Raw genomic sequence first — 24,893 nt, forward strand, 5'->3', positions numbered from 1 at the left:
CCTTCCCAGGGAGGCTTACTAGTGTGATCCCCCTATAGCTGAAACACTCCCTCTGGTTGTCCTTCTTAAAGATCGGAACTACCACTCCAGCATACCAAACCAGAGGCACTGCCACAGATTTCCATGCCATGTTGTAGAGATGTGGCAACCAAAACAGCTATGTAGCATCCAGAACCTTAAGGAACTCAGGGCGAATCTTGTCCACCCTGGGAGCTCTGTCATCAAGAAGTGATGAGACATCCCACCTTTGTCTTTAGACAGTGTCAGTCCATGGTTCCACTGAACTCTGTGTGGTTTGCTTCAGCACCACCCTCCACTTGAAATATGCAAAAGTCTTTTGCTGTGTTGTTTAGTTGTTAGATTATTCATGCCCACATTAAGTTTGCTTGTGTTTGACTTACTAATTTCCACTGCTATTGGTAAATTACCAAGGGCATTCATCAGAATGAACGGGCTGCATCTGTGTTAATAAATTAGTACCTGCTTGTTTTGTAACTATTTAGTTTGGCAAGCCGGCAGTCAGTTTTTGCTTTTCTTTTTTTGTTTTTGGAACTTTGTATTATCCTTTCGGCTTAGGTTGTCATCTCTACTTTACATATGCTAACAGGACAGTTCCACCTTCACTTAAATAGCAGTTAGCTGTCAAGTCAGCTAACTGAAAGCCAGGCACAAACTCAGATAAAAACGCAACATGATAAAGTTTTAAAAAGAATTCTGAAAAATGAAGGGATTCAAACTATATTTAATTTCTGACAACAAACCAAAAGTGAGCACAAAATATGGATATTTATTTTTCTGTACCTGGCTGCCCTCAAAAGGCCCTTGGTCAAGTGTACTGGCGGGATGCAATTAAAGGCCAGTCGATGGATGAATGTTTTCTTGTCGAGTTTAGCTCCTTGTCCCGAAAGCTGAAATGTCAAGTGTGACGGTCAGCAATCTATTTACATCTCTGAGTGCAAAGGAGGCATTCAAAGAGCGCAGATTGAAGTGATTGAATGACTCGGTCAACAAAGGGCTCTGTGGAGACAGAAATCAACAAGAATGATTCCTGTGTGCGTCTGTGGTGACATTTTGATTGTGACATTAAGGTGAAAGGTAGATTTAATCAAACAGACAAAAGGAGCAAGTAAAAAATGTATGTGAAGGGCTCACAATGATATCTGTGCTCACGGAATATCATCTGTCTGTCTTTGAGTTTCAGCTGATTTATGCTCAAACTGTCCAAGCAAGGAATGTTTCTTATTTCATTCGTCTTATGTATCCAATTTTTTTACATTTGGTGTAACTGAATGGTTTCGTTTTGTTTACACAGAAGAAGGAGTGGACATGGGACGAGAGCAAAATGATGGTGATGCAGGATCCCATTTACAGGTAAGCTGGCCTTAAGATTTTTATTTTTTTTTTGTCATAACGTTACATTTCTTTAGCTCATCTTTAAATGCTAATTTAGATGCTTTTTAATACTTATTCTAGTAAGTCAGTCCTTATGGCTCATTGAGCCTTTTCCCAAATGAATTTTAATCCAAACTTGATTAAGTACACTGTGGTGGCTCCGGAAATGAGAATCCTTTGTCTCTGTCAGTGCAAGCGTTGACATTTTGGAGAAAGAAGGCACTGGTAAGTCTGGCGATAACTTCCACCGACTCCTAAACAGCACAGCACCACCAACATTTCAGAAAAAAAATGCTAAACATCATATCAGAAGAAATGGTAATCAAACCAATCCTCAACACTGTTTTTAAAAATTGAATAAATTTTAAGTTCTAATGTGCCCAAGTGTCACTTCTGCTGTCATGTTAATTTCGGATCTCTTTCTCTTTTAATGGGGGCATCTAATTAAACCTGAGCCGTTAGTCAGCTCTTTATCCCCTGTAACCATACTGTGGTTTTCTGCAGTTTTGTTTGCAGCGCTGCAATTCTATCATAATCACAGCATGAGGTTTAATTGACATCTTAAAACAGCCTGAGTTGTATCCCAGTGGCAGCGTGACCTAAAGTAACCTTATTTACTGCCAGTGGTGTTGGTGTTGTGTGGAATACTTGGGATCTGTGTCTTTCCTGTGTTGCTGTTTTTCCTCAGAACAGACATTTTTATGTAAATTCAGAACGTCAAGCAGACTCGGCTTCGAGGCATTTGGGTCTTCTAGTCTAGTAGAGGTTTGTAATAGTGTGAGACTTTCAAGTGTTATTCATATGCATCATATAGCACTTTATTCGATACTCTTGTTGGTTACATGCGCGGTATTGGGAGTATCAATATGCAGACTGGGTGAACCGGGGGTTGAACTGTCAACCTTCCAATTAGTGGGTTTTGTTCTGGATGATTGTGAGTCAAACAACAACCTCCAGGGATGGAAAATGATGCCGACAGTTATGTGTCAAGAACTCTGAGTAGCCACTTGTGGCTGGCTCTAAAAGCGAGCCATCACCATAGACTCCCACGTTAAAATTGGCAACTAAAGAGTATTAAACATCTAGTGTAGTGAAAAAAAAGGTTTCTCTTTATGGATGGATTCTTTTTATCATAACGCCGTGTGTTGTGTGTGCGTATACCGATTAGGCGTAACATTATGACCAACTGCATAATATTGTGTTGGTTCTTCCAATCCATTGAGGCACAGACTTCACTAGAGTCCTGATTGTGTGCTGTGGTATCTGGACCAAGATGTTAGCAAACGATCCTTTAAGTCCTTTAAGTTTGAGGTGGAGTTTCCATGGATTGGACTTGTTTGTCCAGCACATCACACAGATGCACAGTTGGATTGAAACCTGGGGAAATTGGAGGCCAAGTCAACACTTTAAACTGGTTTGTTCTCCTCAAACCATTTCTGGACCATTTTTGCTATTAGGGATTACCATTTCAACAAAAAGCTGTACATGGTCTGCAACAATGCTTAGGTAGGTGGTACTTGTCACAGTAACTTTAACAAGGACCCAAGGTTTCCCAGCAGAGCGTTGCCCAAAGGATCGTACTTCCTCCACCAGCTCACTTTCTTCCCATGGTGTATCCCGATGCCAGGTGTTTCCCAGATAAGTAACCCACCTGGGCATCCACATGAGTTAAAAGAAAACGTGATTCATCATGATTCTTCCATTGCTCCATTGCTATTGGCGGTGCATAGGAGTCGACATTGGCACCCTTTCTGGTCTGCAACTATGCAGCACCATACGCATCAAACTGTGATGCAGTGTGTATTCTGATGCCTTTCTATCAGCACTAGCACCAACAATTTTGGCAGTTTGAGCTGCATGAGCTTGTCTGTCCACACAGGCCAGCCTTTGCTTCCCGCTGCAGACTGGAAAAACCCAACATGAGCTTTGGAGTTTTGGAGATGCTCTGACCCAGTCATGTAGCAATCACAATTTTGGCCTTTGTCCAACTCGGGTACAGTTCTTTACGTTATGTTATTCACTTCTGTCAGTTGTCATAGTGTTGTGCCTGATCTATATACGATGCATGTAATTTATTTTGCAAGCTCCATTCATTCAAATGTTTTTTAAGACTTGTAATTAGGCATGTACCTAACACTAAACTATCTGCAAGACCTCAGCTCCCGGACAGTTATAGTATTTTGTTAGCGTGTTACTTGAAACTAATTAGCAGATCTTTGTGTCAGAGTGACATAGTTTTATGGGCACAGCAACCCAGCTTGCTAGCGATAGCTGATAACTCAGCACCTCCTGCCAAAATAAGCTTCTGGCTCCAGAAAAACAAGATAGTCAGAATGCTAAACTGTAAGGCCTCAGAATAAAAATACTGGGTTACATTATAAGTCTGAGGTTACTGAGCAGAGAAAGAATGTAGATAAAAAGTATCTTGATAGCACATTTTATTATCAGTGTTTAAACCTTCAGGCATGTTTTAGTTGGGGAGTGAAGTTGAACATAAAGGCTATGTTGATCTGCATGGATGGTTTTCCCAAAGGTGAGCAAATATGTTTAATGTGTTTCCCGCTCTGGCAGTGAGATCATATCAGGTTTAAAAACTGGATGTCTCCCTGGGCCGTGTTTATTTTGGGGATATCCAAAATAATGGCGTGCTACTGCTCTAAATCAGCCAGTTTTCTTAATGTTATCATGACAAATTTTTGTGGCATTGTTAACATGTAAAAAACCTGTCAGCGACAAGCGAGAAAACAAAGAGGATTTAACTCAAATGTACAAATCCGATGTAAGTTTAATGGTCAAAACTGTTCCACTCTGCCAGAATGTCTGATAAAGCAGAGTGTAGGTACCAGGTCATGCTCTCAGCCCTGTTATGATCTTTTTTTCTTTTTATCTTGTCTTCTATTGTGCAAATTTGTTCACTCTCAATTCTTATTCTCTGTATCAGGAGATCTTGCTTGTCATTTATGAAAATGGAAAATTCAAAACAATGATACATTCTCCTAGAATGAGGATATTGTTCCCTGGTTAGCATTATCTCTTGGTGACCTAAAGGTCATGAACAAGATGGCGCCGAGTATGGCAGCCTTGTCGCGAGCTCCCCCAAGCAACAGCTTTTTTCTGTGTTTAATTTTACTTTTCCTTCATTTTATCGCGAGTAGCACATGTCTCCTTGTGTACGACCGACAAACCTTACTGGACATAAAAGACGGTCTTTCTTATAACTTTCCGGAGTTCAAGTTTTGCAACACGGACGCTCCGTTTGCAGACCCCCCATTCATCTCACCTGAGACGCCTTTGTTCTCTGGCCCTGGAGGCCGCAAACGCCAACGCAGAGGGAGAAGATCTGGCATTCTGGTTCGACTGAGACGGCGCACTAACACACCACCGTTACCCAGTTTATTACTGGCTAATGTGCAGTCTCTGGAGAACAAGCTGTGCGAGCTTCGGGCACGGATCTCATTCCAGCGAGAGATGCGGGACTGCTGCGTGATCTGCCTCACAGAAACCTGGCTATCGGACAAGGTACCGGACTCCGCAATACAACTACCGGGGTTCTCCGTGCATCGCGCGGACAGGTCACAGGATCTTACTGGGAAAAGCAGAGGCGGTGGTGTGTGTTTCATGATCAACAACAGCTGGTGTGATTATGCGAACGTGCACCCGGTCAAATCCTTCTGCTCACCGGACCTGGAGTACCTGATGATTAAGTGCCGGCCATTCTGGCTACCGAGGGAATTTACAGCAGTGATTATTACGGCTGTTTACATTCCCCCACAAGCCGACACTGACCGAGCACTCAGGGAACTGTACAGCGCGATCAGCAGCGAGGAAACCGCACACCCAGAGGCAGCGTTTATCACAGCCGGAGACTTTAATAAGGGAAACCTGAAGAAAGTCTCACCCAAACTCCACCAACACATCCATTTTAACACTCGTGGAGATCGGCTACTCGACCACTGTTACACCTCTTTCTGGGATGCGTACAAAGCCCTCCCCCGCGCCCCATTCGGCCAATCAGATCACCGCTCCATCCTGCTCCTGCCCGCCTACAGGCAGAAGCTGAAACAGGAAGCTCCAACCCGGAGGGCGGTGCACTGTTGGACGGACCAATCGGAGTCTGCGCTGCGGGACTGTTTTGATCACGCGGACTGGGAAATGTTTCACGTGGCTGCTAGGGACATTGATGAATACACAGACTCAGTCTGCGGATTTATCAGGAAATGCGTGGAAGATGTCGTCCCATCCAGAACAGTTAAATCCTTCCCAAATCAAAAACCCTGGATTAACGGAGATGTTCGCGCGGCACTGGCGGCACGGAGCACCGCCTTTGCCTCCGCGAACACATCGGACTACAAACACGCACATTACCAACTCCGGAAGACGATCAAAGCAGCCAAACGTGAGTACAGGGACAGGGTGGAGCAACAGTTTGACAACCCTCGGAGTATGTGGCAGGGACTAAACACGATCACAGACTTTAGAGGGAAAACCAGCACACCGCAGACCACGGCCTCTCTGTGTGAGGATCTAAACGTATTCTACGCTAGATTCGACACAGCGAACACCATGAGACCGGACAGTGTGCGCACCGCGGATGACGTCAGTGCGCACACTGTGTCTGAGGAGGATGTGCGGAGGTGCTTCAGGAAGGTGAACGCACGCAAAGCTACTGGTCCGGACGGGATTCCCGGCCGCGTCCTCAAGTCATGCGCGGCTCAGCTGGCTGGAGTGTTCACGCACATCTTCAACCTTTCCCTCTCTCTGTCTGTAGTCCCAGCCTGCTTCAAAATGGCCACCATCGTCCCTGTACTCCTCATTGAACGACTGGCGACCTGTAGCCCTGACCCCCATCGTAAGCAAATGCTTCGAGAAGCTGGTCAAGGACTTCATCTGCTCTGCACTACCCAACTCACTGGACCCTCTACAGTTCGCATACCGCCACAACAGGTCCACTGATGATGCCATAGCCCTGACACTACATACTGCCCTGTCACACCTGGAGAAGAGAGACACGTATGTGAGGATGCTGTTTGTAGATTACAGCTCAGCATTCAATACCATCGTTCTCTCGAAGCTGGACAGGAAACTGCAGGATCTAGGACTGAGCAGCTCCCTCTGCAGCTGGATCCTTAGCTTCCTGTCTGACAGACGCCAAGTGGTCAGACTGGGCAGCATCACCTCATCCCCCGTCACAATGAACACTGGTGCTCCACAGGGGTGTGTACTGAGCCCTCTCCTATACTCACTCTACACCTACGACTGCACAGCCACTAACAACTCCAACATCATTGTGAAGTTTGCGGACGACACTACAGTGGTGGGTCTTATCACCAGTGGTGATGAGACAGCTTACAGGGAGGAGGTCAGCGCCCTGACCCACTGGTGTCAAGACAACCATCTCACCCTCAACGTCGCAAAGACAAAGGAGTTGATAGTGGACTTCCGGAGGTGCAGAGAAGTACACACCCCCATCACCATCAGCGGCGCTGCTGTGGAGAGAGTGAGCAGCTTCCGGTTCCTTGGGGTACATCTGGCTGAGGATCTTACGTGGTCAGTACACACAAACAAAACAGTGAAGAAGGCGCAGCAGCGCCTCTTCTTTCTCAGGAGACTGAAAAGATTCGGCATGAGCCCCCGCATCCTCAGGACCTTCTATCACTGTGCCATTGAGAGCATCCTCACTGGATGCATCACCACCTGGTATGGCAACAGCACCGCCTACAACTGCAAAGCTCTCCAGCGAGTAGTGCGGTGCTCTGAACGGATAATTGGAGGTGAGCTTCCCTCCCTCCAAGACATCTACAGGAAGCGGTGCCTGAGGAAAGCGGGGAGGATCATCAAGGACTCCAGTCACCCCAGCCATAAACTGTTCAGACTACTTCCATCAGGAAGGAGGTTCTGCAGCATCCGGTCCCGTACCAGCAGACTGAGAGACAGCTTCTTCCATCAGGCCATCAGACTGCTGAACACTTCATAGACACCTCACCTCCACTACTGGAACTTCAACATTATGCACTCCATACTGTACAGTAATGCCACTGTTTTGCACATGTCTCACTCTGTATATTTATTTTATATATTTTATTTATTGTTTACTCTATTTAATTTGTAAAATATGTGTATACACACACACACACACACACACACACACGTAGAAAAATATTTAGTATACACATCCAGAAATGCATATACTATTATATATTGTACATATATTTATTAGTTTCAGATGTAGCCATTCTTGTATTTTGCTTGTTTACATTATTGTATTTTGCACAACTCTGTTGCTTGTGAAGCTCGCACACAAGAATTTCACTCACATGTACTGTACCAATGTACCTGCACATGTGATGTGACAATAAAAGTGATTTGATTTGATTTGATTTGAAAAGGGCTAAGCAGAGGAAAACGTCATGTTGAAAAAAAAGTCGAATAATATTAAAGTGTGAATATCAGAGTTCTGAGGGATTAGAAACCGCGGTTACGTTGTAAGATCAGAATTAAGGATGCAGGACGCGACGAGGTTTGTGCAGATGTTATTGGGGGAGACAGAACGGCTGGGAAGATCTCACCACAAGAGAATATGTGTGAGAAAGTTGGGCCTAACTTGACATGTCTGTGGTACATTTGACCCCACGGGACTTAAGATTGAGTTCATTCGATCATTTGCCAAAGGGCTATAAGCCTTTGATTTGAACTCTTACCACAGTCTTGTCTGAGCGGACCTGCTTAGACACAAACAGTCACTCAGTGCTGAGACGCAGCTTGTGAGAATTAAGTGGTTCAGACAGATTTGTAGAGAAATGATAGGAACGCTTTAAGATGACTTCACCATTAATCTCTTTGTCTTAGACTTACACAGACATGCAGAGATGTTGAAGTTTGCTCAAACGATGAAAGCCTGCCTGACTACGGTAGAAAAAAACCCTCGTTCTAGAGAGAGAAGTCGAAATAAAGTTGAAGACAGGTAGTGCCGCACTTCTTATTCTGCACCGAATGACTCATTCTTTATCCCACTGCTCCCTCTCTCTTTACCCTTCAGACGCACGCACGCACACGCGCACAAATTGACACACTCTCTCCCAGGCGGGCCCGGCTCAGAAGTGCATCCAGGAGCCCAGTTGGGGGTTTGGGCTTTGGAAATGATTCTGTCAGAAAGATGGATTTTGCCCTGCTGTTTGTGTAAGCGTCTCTGAGCTTAGGAATTCTCAGAGATTTTGTTTGGTTAGAGATGCCTCACCCTGTCCCACGCATCTAAACCTTGCGTACGGTTTTTAATATTACAGTCACAAAGTTCCCCCCCACCCCCACGGCAGGAGGAGGCTGCACAGGGTGGGGGCTTGAAGCCAAGTCCGATGGGTAAGCCTCATCGATCAGTGGCTGTCATCTGCTGAGCCGAGTGTGACAGATCTTCACGACATCTCATCTTTACTCTTCGACTTAGTTACGATGCGCCAGTCCAAACAGAAGTCTCAGTCATGAAATATTTGATATTTTCTGTGCCGGACTTCACTTCTGCTCTTCACATATATTTATGTTTTATAGGAAGTGTATATATCTTCTATACACAGTAGCAGAAGCGGCGATGTTAACATATGAGGATTAATATCTTGCCATATTTTTATATGAGGTGTCATCGTGTTTTATGACAAAAAAATGCTGATATGAAGTAGACACTGCTTCTGTAAGTAGTTATTTGTTATATGTTAGATATATGTGACAGTGTTGTTGTTTTGTTTCATATTCTTCTGTATTTCCCCTCCCACTGGGCAGTTTTTCACACATGAACTTTGGGCAATTTGGAGATAATCATGTTAATCCATCGTTGCCCTTTCTTAAATGTTGCACACAGCAGGAAATAGAGAACTTTAAGCATATTCTCACTACTGGAAACACTACTTGTTTGGCTGAGGGAGCTGCCTGGGGAATATGCAGGACACCCTCTCACTAATGGTAAATGTACTGAACTGTTAACAGTTCTATTGGCACATTAATACAAAGTGACATTACTCTCATGTTGCACATGAGAGCTTGATGGCTATAGACTGTCCACTGCATATGTGTTCTCACATGCATCTCTGGATGGTAAAATCCTAGAAAAATTCAAGGCGCGTGAAAATGACTTTACTGTCCTTTAGGCTCCATCAAAAGCATTACTGTGAGCAGCAAATGATGTATTTCATCGTGAGCTCTGCCCAACCCTGTAATGAAGTCTGCGGTGCAGTCTGTTCTAGCACTTTGTTACTGCTATGCAATTACAAAGTTTCACAAAGAGCTGTCGTGATTCTCAAGCTGTACCTGTGGCATTGTTCTACTTTAAGAGGCTCCCTAGTATTGGACAGGGATGTGCATTCCAAGCAAAAGTCCTGGTCAATAGTCTCTGGAATGTGTTTGATCAACCTCCAACCAAATGGCTTTAAAATGACTGCACATAGTTGTGGTAGACTTGTAATATGCTAGCTGTACCTGGTGGATTTTATACTGGACAGTTTTTGTTTTAGAAATTTCCAGAAAATTTTTTTTGACAGTTATATTTCTCTTTTTTTCATTCTTTTTTTTTTTCTCGTCTAGTTTATCTTGAACCACTTATGTACCACATATACCAATCAGCCAGGTGACATATATACACTCCAGCCTATGATACATAAGTTGCTTGCTCAACTCAGTGAGGTCTGGTCCAAGTCATAACAGCCTGCAGACCTGTCGATGAGTGTTTTCTTTGGAAACTAGTTCGTCCATGTTTGGTCAGTCCGTGCATGATTACATTGCCCCGCCCATACGCGAATATATCGCCGGTTGGAAAATTTTTACATACTGCCCGCACAATGTTTGCCTTCATAAGTTGAAAGTAAAGAACAACTTTCACATATAAATGCCAAGAGACAAGGTTTTCCCTAAGCGTATTGCATTGTCTACATGTTAGCTATGAGTGGTGTGAGTTGCGTGTGTGACATCTAGATCGTTCAATAAAATAAATTTGACAAAAACAGCTTAAAGTATACTTATGTAACAAATTATTGATTCTCATTATTTTTAAGAAAGAAAACTTAACAAGGAGTGTTTGTTCAATTAGTCGAAGTTATTCATACTTGCTGTGAACAGCTGCTGAAAACCCTGAGTCATACTAGATCAGAGTAGCACAGAGTCATTATCATTCAGTACTTCGGTTCTTGCCATCACAGATAAAATGAAATCATAATAGGCCTGCATCCCAGAGGTCACTTCTTTACCAGACAGCTGATACACTACTGTGATATCTGTGTCCTTGTATGCTTTCAAAGTTGTTTTTCTCTTGACTTTAACTTATCAATATCCCTGGAGAGCAGTTTATATATCTAAGATTGATCACTGTGTATCAGAATTTTACTTGAAAAGTGACCCGTGTCGTCTCGATTTCAGAGTGATTAGTCTGTAAATGTTAATGCAGGGAAGATCTAGCATTTGCATCACCCTAATGTTATCTGAGAGTAAATTAGAAGGCTTCATTTAGTGAGGGGAAATCCCTATGTGAGAAACTTGGTATTACGTTTGAATACTGTACATCATAAGCTAAATGATACATATTCATATGTAGCTTTTCAAATGCAGGGAGGAAAACGCACATCAAAGCTGTGAACTGTTTTAAGCACTTATATGTGGGTTTTTCAGATGAGCAGACGCTGTGTGAATAAATCATTTGGGAGGATTTAGTGAGCGCTTTGCATATTTCTTTAGTGCATTCCTTTTTGTCCACAATTTTGTTGTCTATTCTATTATATTTTATTCTATTTTTAGCTGCTTTCTAGCTGGAGCTGCTGTCTTACCACAACTTAGGCTGTGTGCCTCTCACGTCCAACATCACATCAGAAGTTGACATTGTTGCACTGTTGAGTACAGTATTTGTTTGCTGAACATGTACAGAGCTACTTGGGTTCTATACAGAATACTTAACATGTGCGTACTAATGCAAGTAGTTCCTCTCAAATAAAGAACATATTCACAGTTTGGCAACAAAATAAAGCTCACTGTTTATTTTTCATCTTTTTTTAAAATAAAAAAGCACATTTGCCTTTTTAAAAGCACGAGTTCAGATTACCACATAGGAAACATCTAATCGTTGTTGGAAAATGCCACGAAAAATGATTAGTTTCTTAAGAGTTGTGACCTGACTCGTGTTTTATGAGCTGCTACAGATGATGGAGAACGCTGCTAATGCAGTGTTCTTTTTTTCCTTTCTTCAATCACAGCGAGCAAAATGTTCCAAATCTTAGACGCCAAACTTCCTGCTTACTTACTGTTTGTGGTGCAGCAATTTGCATGAGAAATGGACTCCGTCCTATCAGAGGAGATGTGTTTTTGACTTCTCTAATGCAAAGACCATCTGTTTTTTTCTCAGCCGCCCATATTTCTTCAGAACCGCACTGCGTAGTCACGAGTCATTACACACTTGGATATAAGATAAGATAAGATAAGATAAGATAACCTTTATTAGTCCCACACGTGGGAAATTTGTTTTGTCACAGCAGGAAGTGGACAGTGCAAAAGTTATGACGCAAAAATTAGAATACAATAAGAATAAATACAGTACACAGCTGTACAGAATAGAATAAAATAATATACTATATACAGTAGAATAAAATAGAATAAAAATATACAATAAGATAAAAATAGAATACGAATGCTATATACAACTGAGTAAAAATACAACGATGCCAGAAAAGATTATTGCACTTAGTGTTATTGCACATGTGTGGATGTGTGTGTTTGTTCAGTTAAAGTCTTTGTTGTGGAGTCTGACAGCAGTGGGGAGGAAAGACCTGCGAAATCTCTCCGTCCCACACCGTGGGTGCCGCAGTCTCCCACTGAAGGAGCTGCTCAGTGCTGTCACAGTCTGCTGCATGGGGTGGGAGACGTTGTCCAACAGGGATGACCTGATAATGTTTTAAATCAAATTTTGACATTTGTTTGTTTTTCTTTTATCACATATAACGAACAAATATAGTCATTTTTGCATAGTTGAGCAGAAGACGCTGTAAAATATTGTCACATAGATTAACAGGAATACGTTTTCAGCTGGGTTGACAGTAAACCCCTGTTAATTTTACAGTTTTCCTCCTTTTATCTGCAGTATTTTACTATAATCCTGCATGTCCTCATTTACAGTTCATTAATATAGTCTCTCCATTTGTACATTTCATTCTGTGCATCGCCGTTCTTTTTACATTCACTTGTTATAAGGTTGGACATTTTACTACTGTTATACTGCAATGCACTAAAACACTGTGGATTTCATTCATTTTAGCAGCAGTTTATCCCAGATACAGTTCAATGTGGTTATTTTTGTAAATGGTACATATTCCTGGCAGTATTGACTTTGGTAAGCTAAAATGCAGCAATAAAATATGAAGAGAGACTTAGAAAATCAATTGGCTTACATTTATCGGAAAAAGGGCCAAAATACTTGAGTTGCCAAATGACAATCAAATGACCTTTGTCCCTGTTTCTGAGTTGCTTTTATTGACGTTTCGGTCAAAGAAGCAGTTCAGAATAGTATCTGTACTGTACTGTAAACATTACCTGACACATGCCAGCAACGTGTCTTTTATAACTGCTGCTTCTTTTGTCCTCTTGTCATAAAAGAAGCAGCAGGTCGCAGTGTTAGACATTAAATATCTGCACTGCAAACCTCAAAGGCATGATAGCAGTCTGACTCAAGCATTACCTGTAACATTGTCCTCAAAAAGTTAATGTTACTGTACCCTCAAGGCACAATGTGGCAAGTTGTGAGATTTGTGTTAGATTGCCAGCTTAGTTGCTTTCCTGATTAGTGACCATTCATTTGAGGATGGCAGTAGTACCGTCATAGACAGTTAAATGTCTTTCAAGCTACCGTATGTGTGGTAAAAAAGTGCTTGATTCAGATTTGCAGCTGTCTACTCTCGGAAGTATTTTATCTTCCTCTGTTTACGGGGTCCTCTCCCACTGATCTCTAGCCTCTCTGCAGTGTTTTATGGGAGATAGCAAATAAAGGATACATTGCTCTCCACATTATACTGTCATATTAATGGGAAACAGACTGTCAGATGTTGTAGTTTTAGAGCAATTTCTAAGAGTTATGTGATTTAACCGGGAACTTTCTAACAGTAAAGTCATGGCAGCTAGATTAGCCATCTTATAACTTTGGGTTCTTACTGTTTAAACTGTGCAGCCATAAGGGAATATAAGCCTTACTGTTCCCTGTTTAACATTATACAGTACTCTTGTTTGCTTTCTTAATATAATCTAAAGATTTATTACTGTATTATTACTATATAACCTTGATAAATACTCTGGAAATAAATAATTGGCAGATGTGATCATTTACTACAGTGGTCTTGGTCATGGTGGCATGTTGCTGGCTAAACCCTAACACTGTCCTCAAACACAAGCTCTGGAAATAAAGGCAGTTCTTTCCAAAGAAAATGTTTGCCATTATACTTTAATATCATACAGCAGCTTGCTGATCATATTTTTTCTTCCTGACATATTTGCAGAGTATTTCAAAGCGCTGTGCATTACAGTTTCATTTGGGTTTCTTATTTTGTGCTGATGGGCACTGTTGTGCCGTGTTCTGCAGGTATAGATGTGTGACTGCAGAGATCAACCTGGAAGCAGTCAGAGTGAGGGACTGCTGAGGCTAATGTAATGAGATACACACTCGAGTATTTGAGCCACATTGCCATCTTATTAGAGTGTCCATCAGTGGGGGAAATATTGAAGAAGCTTGAATGCTTTTAAAGTCTGTTTTTGTAACAGAAACAACGCTGTCACCTTAATAGCCGCCCAAATGGTTCTCCCTAATGTGTTTTTGGAAAAAGGGAAAAGAAAACTCACTAGAGACCAGCTGCTACTCGGGTTCTGTTAGGGAGCTATATTGAGTTTTTACTCAATTCAGTTTTTACGGTGATGTTAGCAACATCCTGGTGCCAGATACCACAGCACACCTTCAGGGGTCTACTGGAGACCAGCAGCAAAAGAGGGACCAACACAATATTGGGCACGCGGTCACAATGTTAGGCCCGATCATTGTAACCACAGCCTGATACAGATATAACAGATATACGTAAGTGTTAGGCAGTGGGCAGCAATACATAACTCTAGCTCTGTTTTCTATTCACAAACGACTTTAAGTTGCTAACTTGATCTGTAAACTTTAAGCATGAAGATATTCATGCAAAACATGTAGTTCTATGATTAGATTATTTTTACGTTTCTTTAAATTTGAAGTATATTTACTATCAGCATAAAACATTATGTCTCATATCCAGATTGTCAGGCTGATAAATTGAAATGTATTTCTTATTATGATGCTAAAGTAATGGTATAGTAGGGTGCTGCAAGTGTCAGATCAGTATATCAGGGCTGAGTGCACAAGGGATTGCTAATAAGCCCCTAAAAGAACTGACAAACAGTATACATAATATGCTGTTACAGGTGATATTACTGTAAACACTGGGTCTTACAACAAGCAGAAGAACTTTAAGGATAGGTGCAAAGGTTTCAGCAGCGGAGGAGAAATGTTCTTTAAGCCACTGGTGCTGCTGCTGTTCTCCCTTCAGATCTACAGGTGTACATCACCCTGTTCTGTCTCTTAACAAACCCAGACAGTGTTTGTGTGTTTTTCACATTTCACCTGCCAGATAGCTGCAGCCTCAGGGCAAAACCAGCAGACTCATTCACTGAGGAATACTTCGCAATGCCCTGGATCAAGCAGATGTGCCCACCCACAAACTTCAAACTGGCAGCCGGAGCATCTTTTTTTTTCTTAAACCATGCTCACAACGCTGTCATCTAACCCAACCAGGCACAAACACAGCACACACGCCTCATTTTTGAAAAAGCACAGGCTAAGTGTTTGTATCTGAAGCGCAGACATGAGTGTCATATTCAGAGTGCTCGCCAGTTAGTCACTTTTGACGATGGATGGATGGATAGATCGAGTTCTCCTGAGAAGTGATTTTACTTTATTATTCTGCCTAATCTATTTATGCAAAGAAAAATATGTAGTCGTGGCAGGTGAAACACAGGTTTATCGTGTTTGAGGTGTACATGAACTATCTCTGGTGGATTCATCTGCTAACTTGTCTGAAAACTTCTCCCCTGCCTTTTATAACTCAGTGTCCCTTCATGAACAGATGGCACGAGGAAGCAGTTGATAATCAAAGCAGCAGATGTTCGGGGAAGCGTGTTTGCTGCCAATACATCATGATTTGATCTTAATTTAATACCCAATAATGCATTTGAGAAAACCGATTAAAGCATAATTGTAAAAACTGTTTAATGCTTGTTATTCCTGAACTTGGTGTTTAAGCAAAAATGTCTTTCCCTCTCTCAGTGGTTGGGACCTTGTTGATTCTTCAGACGTTGCTCATGCTCTTTTCTCCTGTCCAGGCTGTTAGCCCACACTGTAGCAATTTTACACTGTAAAATTAGCCTTACTATTGCAGTTTACTTTATCGGTTCATTATTGTAAAACAGTATTTGGCAACAGAATGGAGTGGGCTCCAGCCTATTCAAGCCATCACAGGGTGGGAGGAAGCACACCCTCGACAGGTCACTTGTCTATCTAACAGCAGTAATTGATATTTAGTAAGTAATTAATCTTGAAGTAGTAAAATATTTTCTTCTCTTTTCGACTGCTCCCTCGAGGGCTCGCTGCAATGGATCACCAGTAGCATCCTGCTTTGCCACACCATGCCTCGCCATGTCCTCCTTCACTTCATCCCTGAAGCTCCTCTATGGTCGTCCTCTTTTTCTCTTGCCATGTTTAGCATCCTTTGGCCAGTATGTCCACCATCCCCCTTCTGCACATGTCTAAACCATCTCAGCCTCGTCTTTCTGACTTTGTCTCTAAACATTCTCAGTCTGAGCTGTCCCTCTGATTTACTCTAATAAGAAAACCTACTTTTTTCAAACTACTTTATTAGCTGTAAGTTATAGTGGTCAACACAGATGAAAACTCTCAAAGATCTACTTTATTACCAGACATCCATAATAGTGTCAGACTATTGCTGTCGTAGGGTGAACCTCACATGTTTGACCCTTTTGCTGTCAACTTTGTACTTGGTTATTATTATTCTGTTCATTATTCTGAACCAAGCAGCTCCACAAAACTTCAAAACTGTATCTGGGAGAAACTGGAAAGGAGTGAAAGTTTGGACATTTTTTAAATGTGCGTATATACAGTACACATCTGTCATTGGTTGTGTCTTCTCTGGCCTGCAGTGATGGTAATTGCTGTCATCCACTGAGAGGCAGCCTGCCCTCACTGACTCCCAACCAGACAGTGTGTATTAGACGGCTTGGCTTACTTCAGATCCCTCCAGTGAGGAGTTCACACCCAGCCAATTAAAGTCAATCTCATGTTTGTGTGTTCTAGGACACCCTGATTATGTGATAAGGAAAACAAACTCTGATATGAAGTGCACACGCATTCTACACACATTTCGCTTTGATATTTCAGTGCACTGATTTCATGCTGATTACATGCTGCACGCTTGAACAGCAAACACACACACACACACACACACACACACACACACACACACACACACACTGATATATCAAGACCATGAAGTTCTCACAACCCTATTCTGTCCTATACAATCTCTTTCACAGCAGTATCCTCTCCTTTTCTGCTCTGAGCTAATGGAGTGTCCAGTCAGATTTGGTAGCATGCACACTTCCCTACAGGAACACATGAAGGGAAAAAAATTGAAGAGCCATTTTCTAAAATCTACTGAATAGCTTTTGAAGGGTCAGTTCCCTCAAATAAAAAAAAGAAGTAGTTCTGCAGCTTTGTTTTTATATACCGATACATCTGTAAAGAACTTGTAATCAGGAACTTCCACTTCCATGGACTTCCTCTTCCCAAGGGGAGGTTCTTGCAAGATAGTCTAAAAGGAATGAGCCCTTTCTTTCTGGGACTGCTTTTGATAGTAGGCTTGACACAGCTGATATACTTTATCACGGGGGCAACCGTGGCTCAGGAAGTGTATCTGTAACTGGAAGGTCGCCGGTTCGATCCCTGGGCTCTCTGTTCTGGTCATTGTGTCCTTGGGCAAGACACTTTACCCTATCGCCTACTGGTGTTGGCCAGAGGGGCCGATGGCGCGATATGGCAATCTGCCCCAGGGCAGCTGTGGCTACAACCGTAGCTTGCCTCCACCAGTGAGTGAATGAATAGTGGCATTGTAAAGCGCTTTGGGTGCCTTGAAAAGCGCTATATAAATCCAATCCATTATTATCTTATTTATTTATTTTAATCTTTTTCTCAATTGTAGTACAACAACCATCTGTATGTATTAAGGTCATCACAGCATCATGTGACACTTTATGACAACTGTCATTTTCATTCAAGGCATGAAGTAAACAGGGGCAAACTGCTGACTGCAGTCACCTTCAACCAGCATGACCAGCTGCTTGTTTCTGTTGTGATTTAGCTCCATTTGTAACATGTAGTTGTTTTACACGCAAATGTAAGCACATCCTGGTGTAAATCCTTAACCGACCGGTTGGTATTCCTTCACAAGACTTTCCTCTAAGAAAAACTTAACTTTAGTGCTGTTTTCTTTCCATTCAGAAACACTTTAAATAGTGTTTTTATGCTAGCTAAACCAAAATGCTGACTTCGCTGCTTAGAAGCAGGTAGTACTTTTCCTATATTCATTCGTATTCATTGAGGGCAAGCTTCCAAGCGCCCTCTGTTGTGCCCCCAGCTGAACTGCAGGCAATTTCTGTCCAATGAAATGAGTGGAATGGCTTTTTAAAACTGATTCTGTCGTCTTCATCACCTCATAAAGGAGGTTTATTTTAATGTCAGACAGACTGATGTATCAGTCACTTTGGACCCACAGCAATACTACTAAATAATCTTTTAACTTTTGTGTACTATAAAAATAGTAATACAGTTGTAACTTACAATTTTGAGGCAGATTCTTAAGGCCTGACTTTACATTTTTTAACATTGTCTACAGTAACATTTATAAGGTAATGCCTGACATCCAAATGCCGATGTCAGTGATTCCTTAAGTGCGGGTTGGGTGTGCCACAAAGGTACTGCAGGTGGGCCCAAGTAATAACAGAAATTCAGTGTATTTCTTTCTTTATTCAAAAAGTGAATTAAAACTGGTAATGTGTTCTAGTGGCAGGTGGGTCTCACACTGGCCTTAACACTTTAGGTATGACTGCGTAGCATTAGCAGTTTATAGCAAACAACTTCTGTTGTTTATATTTTTTAAATAAAATGTGGAGTTTGCATGTTCTCCCTGTGCTTGCATGTGTTCTCTCTGGGTACTCTGGCTTCCTCCCACAGTCCAAAGACATATAATTAGTGGTGTTAGGTGAAGTGAAATCGCCCATAGTTGTGAAAGTGAGTGTGAATAGTTGTCTGTCTCCATGTGTTAGCCCTGCGACAGGCTGGTGATCTGTCCAGGGTGTACCCTGCCTCTCGCCCTATGACAGCTGGGATAGGCCCCTGTGTGATCCTGACAAGGATAAGCAGAAGAGAATGGATGCATGCATGCATAAATACATTATAAAGGAAATCCATCATTTTTCTTATATTTTGATTAGATTAAAGATTTAAGATTGGGCAGACCCTGTGGGATATTCTGGTTTTTAAATGGGCCACTGAACACTTGACTATGGGAATGGCTGGCCAATGCAAATAATCCCCCATAAGACCCGAGCCACAAAATCATGTCAGTGAAGGTCCTGGAAAAAAGAGTGGTAACGGCAGAGCGACTGAAACAAAAATGTAATTAATTTATTGTTTCTTGTTGCTTGATGTAGCAAACTAGCTGCAGGGTCCTAATAATTACTGTGATGTTCAAAAGGCCAGTTCCTCCTCTTCCCACAGTCAGATCAGACAGAGCCTCTGGTTCTTAGAATTATTACAGCACAGGGCACCATCCAAACACTGGGAAATACAGTATGAGCCAAACTTAATTATTAACAGTCTCAACACATAACTGAGCCTCTCCCTCTTTCTCACTGTAACTCATAAATGAATAGATATAGCATTAAAAGAAAAAGAAAAAACATTGCGTCTCTGCAGCTATTCGGCTGTCATGTATTTTTCCTCCAACCAATGTTTTGACTGGCATTCTTAATTTTGGTTATGAGTATTAGTGACAGACTGCATGACTAAGAAGCTTTGATTATTATTCTGTTCTAAGGAAAAAGAATCTCACCTGTTTAAAACACTGGAGGCCTGTTGCTTTCATTTCCATCATAAAGGAGGTCTCATTAATTCTGGTCTCACTATTTTAACTCAAGCTGCATCTTAATTCAAACTTCACACTAAAATCCTACAGTTAATTCTAGACACATTTAAAAGTAGTTTGGCTCTGCGGTATAGTGTCAGGACTTTTATGACCCAACTGTCTGTCAAAAAGGGGATGTCAAATACAAGGCCCAGGGATCCGAATCGGCACAGCAAAGGCTCCAATATGGCCCGCTGGGCAATTTTGGAAAAGAGGGCATAGATTTTTAAACCTTTAACAGTATTTCCATAAGTTTTGCAGCTTCTCCTGTTGACAAAAACCTCCCCCAAGGCCATTCATACTACACCAAAGTAAATAAGTAATACCGGTAGATAAACAATTGAACAATAAAAAAGTTTCTGCTTTTTGAGAAATGTATGATTTTGTTTACAGTGGATTCACAGTTTTAAAAAAATGACTTTTTGTTACTGCATTTCTCATTCTTATATTAAAATATCTTAGGGATTAAATACGGCCCACTTAAGATCAAAGTGGGCCATAAGTGGACCTTAAATTTTTAAACTAGCCTGTTTAAAACATTACGATGCGTGTTGTGAGGAATAGACTATTCTCCCTGAATCTGAGCTGCAACCCTAGCTTTGTTGTTGGAAATGGGAAAGTGGTAGTTTTACAGACCCATCGTCATGTCTACAATTGACTATTAAGTGTTGACTGTGCTGTGGAGCTCAGAGAAAACTGCACTAACTGGAGGAAATGGCTCTGCGGCTGCCGTGTTCGATAGATTTAGTCTGCTGTCTGAAATATTTGAAACCAATCCGAATAAAATGTCTGTAAACATGTTGCTGAGCTTTTCATACGCATTTACTGGACTTGTGTTTCAGTTATAAAGCTTTTCTCATGCGAAGAAGCAATCCACCATCGTTTCAGGCTTTCTCGGTTTATTGATCATCTGTGTCCTGAGATGGATTAAAAGGGCTCCGTGGGTACAGTATCTTGTTATTACCATTGCTAACACTTAAAGAGATTGCATTTTTTTACTCAGTTGTATATAGTATTGTATTTGTATTCTATTTTTATCTTATTGTATATTTATTTTATTTTATTCTACTGTATATAGTATTTTATTTTATTCTATTCTGTACAGTTGTGTACTGTATTTATTCTTATTGTATTCTAATTTTTGCCTCATAACTTTTGCACTGTCCACTTCCTGCTGTGACAAAACAAATCTCCCACGTGTGGGACTAATAAAGGTTATCTTATCTTATCTTATCTTATTTTCTGAGACTATAAGGGCCTCGGTTTGTATGTCTGTATTTATTCTAAAAGGCTTCAACCTTCTGCTGCTGCTGGTTTAAACATGTCTCAATTGAATGTAAATGAAGATGAAGACGGCTCAGCTTCTGTTTTCCTTCCCTCTGCCCACCCGTTGCTTTCCACTGCCTCTGGGCCTTGTTGTCTGCGTGTGCCCGCGTGGGTGTGTGTTTAGGTACGTGAGCGTGACCTTGGTTCTCCTGGGTAGATCCGGGTGTGGTGTTGTGGATACGATACGCATGTACCCACTCAGGCGCTGTTCAGTATACAGAACAGGAGAAGGTGATTTGTCTCTGGGAGGAAAGGCTTGCTGTGGCGCAGAGTCAGTTCTGCCTCTTTCTGTTTGTCCTCATCTTTACATAGTTACTTATCCGTGCTATCCGCAGGGCTGTATTTCATTTGAAAGTTCAGTCTGACTACGGTTGTAAAGGAATTACCCTCCCACTCAACTGACTGATTCGTTCTCATAAGCAGTCGTGGCAGCCTTCAGAGCTAGACACATTTATTTATTATTTATTATTCACATGTGGCCTCAGCAGAATAAGCATTTAACCTAATTTGAAATCTGCAACTTAGCGTGTTACTCCCCTTATGGTCATTCATATTAAATGAGAGAATACATTAAGAGTATCTGCTGCTTCTCGTAGAAGCCTGTGTTTGGTAGGTCCTCACGGGATCTGGGTATCGATACAGGGACTCCAAATATTGATATGTTGATATGATGCATCCACCCATCTTCTTCTTCTTTAATAGTTTATTAAATAGATTTAAACACTCTGGGAGTACTATGAATAAAAGGGCTCATCTCATGTACAATCATCATGAGATAATGCAGGACAAGCAAGCTTACAGAGAATAGGCTCAACAGAAAAATCGTCTGACACTGGACACACTTAGCATGACAAAGCTACTTCCTTAGTCAGCAACCTGGGCAATTTGTGCTGGTTAATTATAAGTTAATTATAAATTAAAATTATTGATAAATCATAATATGTGGCATTCCAGTACTCAGAATACTGCAAAATTGCATCATGGGGTGTGTGATGATTCTTACCTCTTTCCATCAGGAGTGAAAGAATTTCCAGTCTGGACTGGTCCTCCTTTTAGCTCACCTCATAGCATAACATACCCAAATTAGTTCACCTTTGAGGCAGTCCAGTCAGATTCCCAAACCACTTAAAGAAGTGTAGAAGAGCAAAGGCTCCACTCTAAACTCCTCCCTGAATGACAGTGACATAAACTAGTTTATTTAATGAGGCCATGTAACCTTTTATGTTCTCACTATGAATATTTTCTTACTTTCAACCTTTAAAGTGGCTGCAGTGGCTGGAAATTTTGACCTTTTGTAATTCATCTCGTCTTTCCCCATAATTTCACTGCAGGTGATATCCACATGACATTTGTACTTTGTTAAAAACTGCAGCCAAATCAATGTTTGACTCATTCCAAATGTCACAAACTAAAACTAAATTCTCATCTGTGTTCTGGTTTCTGTAACCAACTTGTAGCATCGATATAATGGGATTTATTATAGTTTCAAAAGCAGAACAGTACCAACTAAATGTCTGTTTCCTACAGTAAAAGAACAAACTCTGGTTACATGTTTTTTCTGTTTTAGGATGAGGCACTGAACAAAACTTAAAGAAAGCACTTTTTGAGTAAATTTTAAAGATCATGTCACCCTATAATAGGACATAGCACATGGAAGGACTCCTATGCGTTACACTCATCATCTATATGTGATAGACTTGGTTGATCTTTATTTGGAATGACTCTGAGGTCGTTAATCATGTTTGGAAGGGTGAGCCCAGATGCACCTGATGCAGAAAGCTCATTTCCGCCACTTGTATTTACAATCTCATTCATCGCTAGTCACACAGCTTTGAGTCACACTCCACCCGTTTTCATCTGAGAACCAAGTCAGACTTGGAGGTGCTGGCTTTCTTCCTGGAGACGTCACACTGTGCAGGAAACTTCCACAACGGAAGTGATTCTCTTGTTGTGCATCGCTTTGCAGTTGATTGGTCACTAGCAGACGTGCCTGACTCTAGTTGCCTAGGTAACCCTCTGACGTACCACCATCATATTTGTCAATCAGTGCTGTCCTCTGATAATATTGGTAGCCGCTTCTATCACTCGCCTTGCAGTTGATAAAAGTTTAACTCGGCAGTTGCCCACTTTCCATCACATGTGGCTGTTTAATTCTTACGGTAGTCACACCATCTCATTTGTAAACTCGGGCATTAAAACCGCTTGTGCATAGCATATTAGAAAATATCAGTTATTTTAAAAAACGGAAGGGCGGATGGAATGGAAAGCAGAGGTTTATAAACGGATGCGGAGGAGTGAGCTTGAAGTCCTCATTTGTTTAATAGTAAGCAGTGGCACAGAAGGGAGGATCAGAGGGCAACCTTAATGAGAAAACTTAACCGTGCATTTCTTTGGCTTCACTATGTTTTGAGAGCTGAAGTAGTAACTATGCTGGAGCAGTAAAAGATTGAACTTTCTGAAATGAATCCTGCAGTCATTCTCAGTTTTGATGGATTTTGTTATATTTAGGCTCGAGTTGTTCTGTCAGAGGATGATGGATGTTTCACACGTTTGCCTCGTGCTGATAATCAAAAAGATTGGAGAAATTCTGCATTTGTATACAAACGCATGAAGGTCACTTGTCTTTTAATCAGTGTTTGCATTACATTCTATGGCTGAATTTAGCTTTTTACGCTTTTGGTTAGAGTATAACCACAATTTATATCTCTGTTTCTTCCCCATGTGTCTGTTGTGCTCCTGTATCGTATGAGCTGTGGATCTGCTTTCTATCTCTTACACTTGACTTGGCTAATTTTTTTCACCTCCCTAGCAGGACAAGGAATTTTTTACTAACTTAGTTTTCTTTCTGACTTATATCATTCTTGTCTTCCTGTACTAACGTGTGTGTGTGTGTGTGTGTGTGTGCATTCATCTGCTCTTGTGTTAATTATAAATCCCTTCACACATTCAATCCATTCAGTGTCCTTGCAAGATGCTGCGTGTCATGATATGACACATTATGCATTGTGGTATGAATGTATAATGTGGTGTATTATAATTCATGCGTAGCAGACAGTATGCATATGCATATATGTATGCATAAGGAGTGATTTCCTCTCCTGTGATGTGTTTGCTTGTGATACTGACAACAAATAGCCTCTGCCTCTGTGAGCAAGTATAGTAACAAAGCTAAATAAAGAGGAATTTATCAAATATGGAACGAGACCAGATGATGTTGAATAAGAATGCTGGGAAGTGACAGCACATGAAATGTTAGCATTATTGTTTATTATGTTTTACCTAAAGTATTAAGCGGATTTCTTTATTTGGTGAGTGGAACCAGCCATTATAAAGACTGTATACAAAAGAGGGAAATAATCAGTGACGTCGCGCTATGATTTAGAAAATGGCAATCTGAAGGTTTTGGCAATCTTACTTATTTATTTTGGTGAGAGCCTGAAATTTAAGTTATCGGCTAATTCTAGTAAGTTCGGTGTAGAATATTGATACATAGTGTAGGTGAATGGCACAAAAATCTTGTAATACTAATAAAATACAACATTTTTTCCCTTCTTGGTGTAAATAACTGCACAGGAGGCCATGTTATTTGCAAGATTTTGTATTAAAAATGTTCCTGTAGGCACTATAAATGCCTGGTTGATTCCACAATCCACTCTCATCACTTGAATTAACAGAAGGGACGCCTTGTACACACCTGCCAGGTACGGCTACTTTTTACCCCTTGGACGTAAAAGACTGATTGTAATCACAGTACTGTGCGGGCAATTGTGAATGCAGTAAGTCGAAAACAAGGTCACACAGGAGCTTCAAATTCATACCAAAAGGTGCATCTACTAAAAATCTTGGACAAGTTGGAATCTCAGTTAGAGGTCAAGTTTTATGAAAACCTTTGAAAGA

The 24,893-nt window shown here is 41.3% G+C and overlaps 1 protein-coding gene across 3 annotated transcripts in view; it reads left to right on the plus strand.

Moving 5' to 3' along the window:
* LOC146614690 (carboxyl-terminal PDZ ligand of neuronal nitric oxide synthase protein-like) overlaps window positions 1-24,893 on the plus strand; it is a 230,441-nt gene that overhangs the window by 82,421 nt on the left and 123,127 nt on the right. For all 3 annotated transcript variants that reach the window (XM_085376753.1, XM_085376754.1, XM_085376755.1), the window contains exon 4: window positions 1,313-1,371. In XM_085376753.1, the coding sequence (XP_085232879.1) occupies window positions 1,313-1,371 (59 nt within the window). The remainder of the gene's footprint in view (window positions 1-1,312; window positions 1,372-24,893) is intronic.

Source organism: Diplotaxodon limnothrissa, linkage group LG17, assembly GCF_057381915.1.
Source record: "Diplotaxodon limnothrissa isolate DT_005_m linkage group LG17, D_limnothrissa_male_GT1.1, whole genome shotgun sequence".
Taxonomy (NCBI): Eukaryota; Metazoa; Chordata; class Actinopteri; order Cichliformes; family Cichlidae; genus Diplotaxodon; species Diplotaxodon limnothrissa.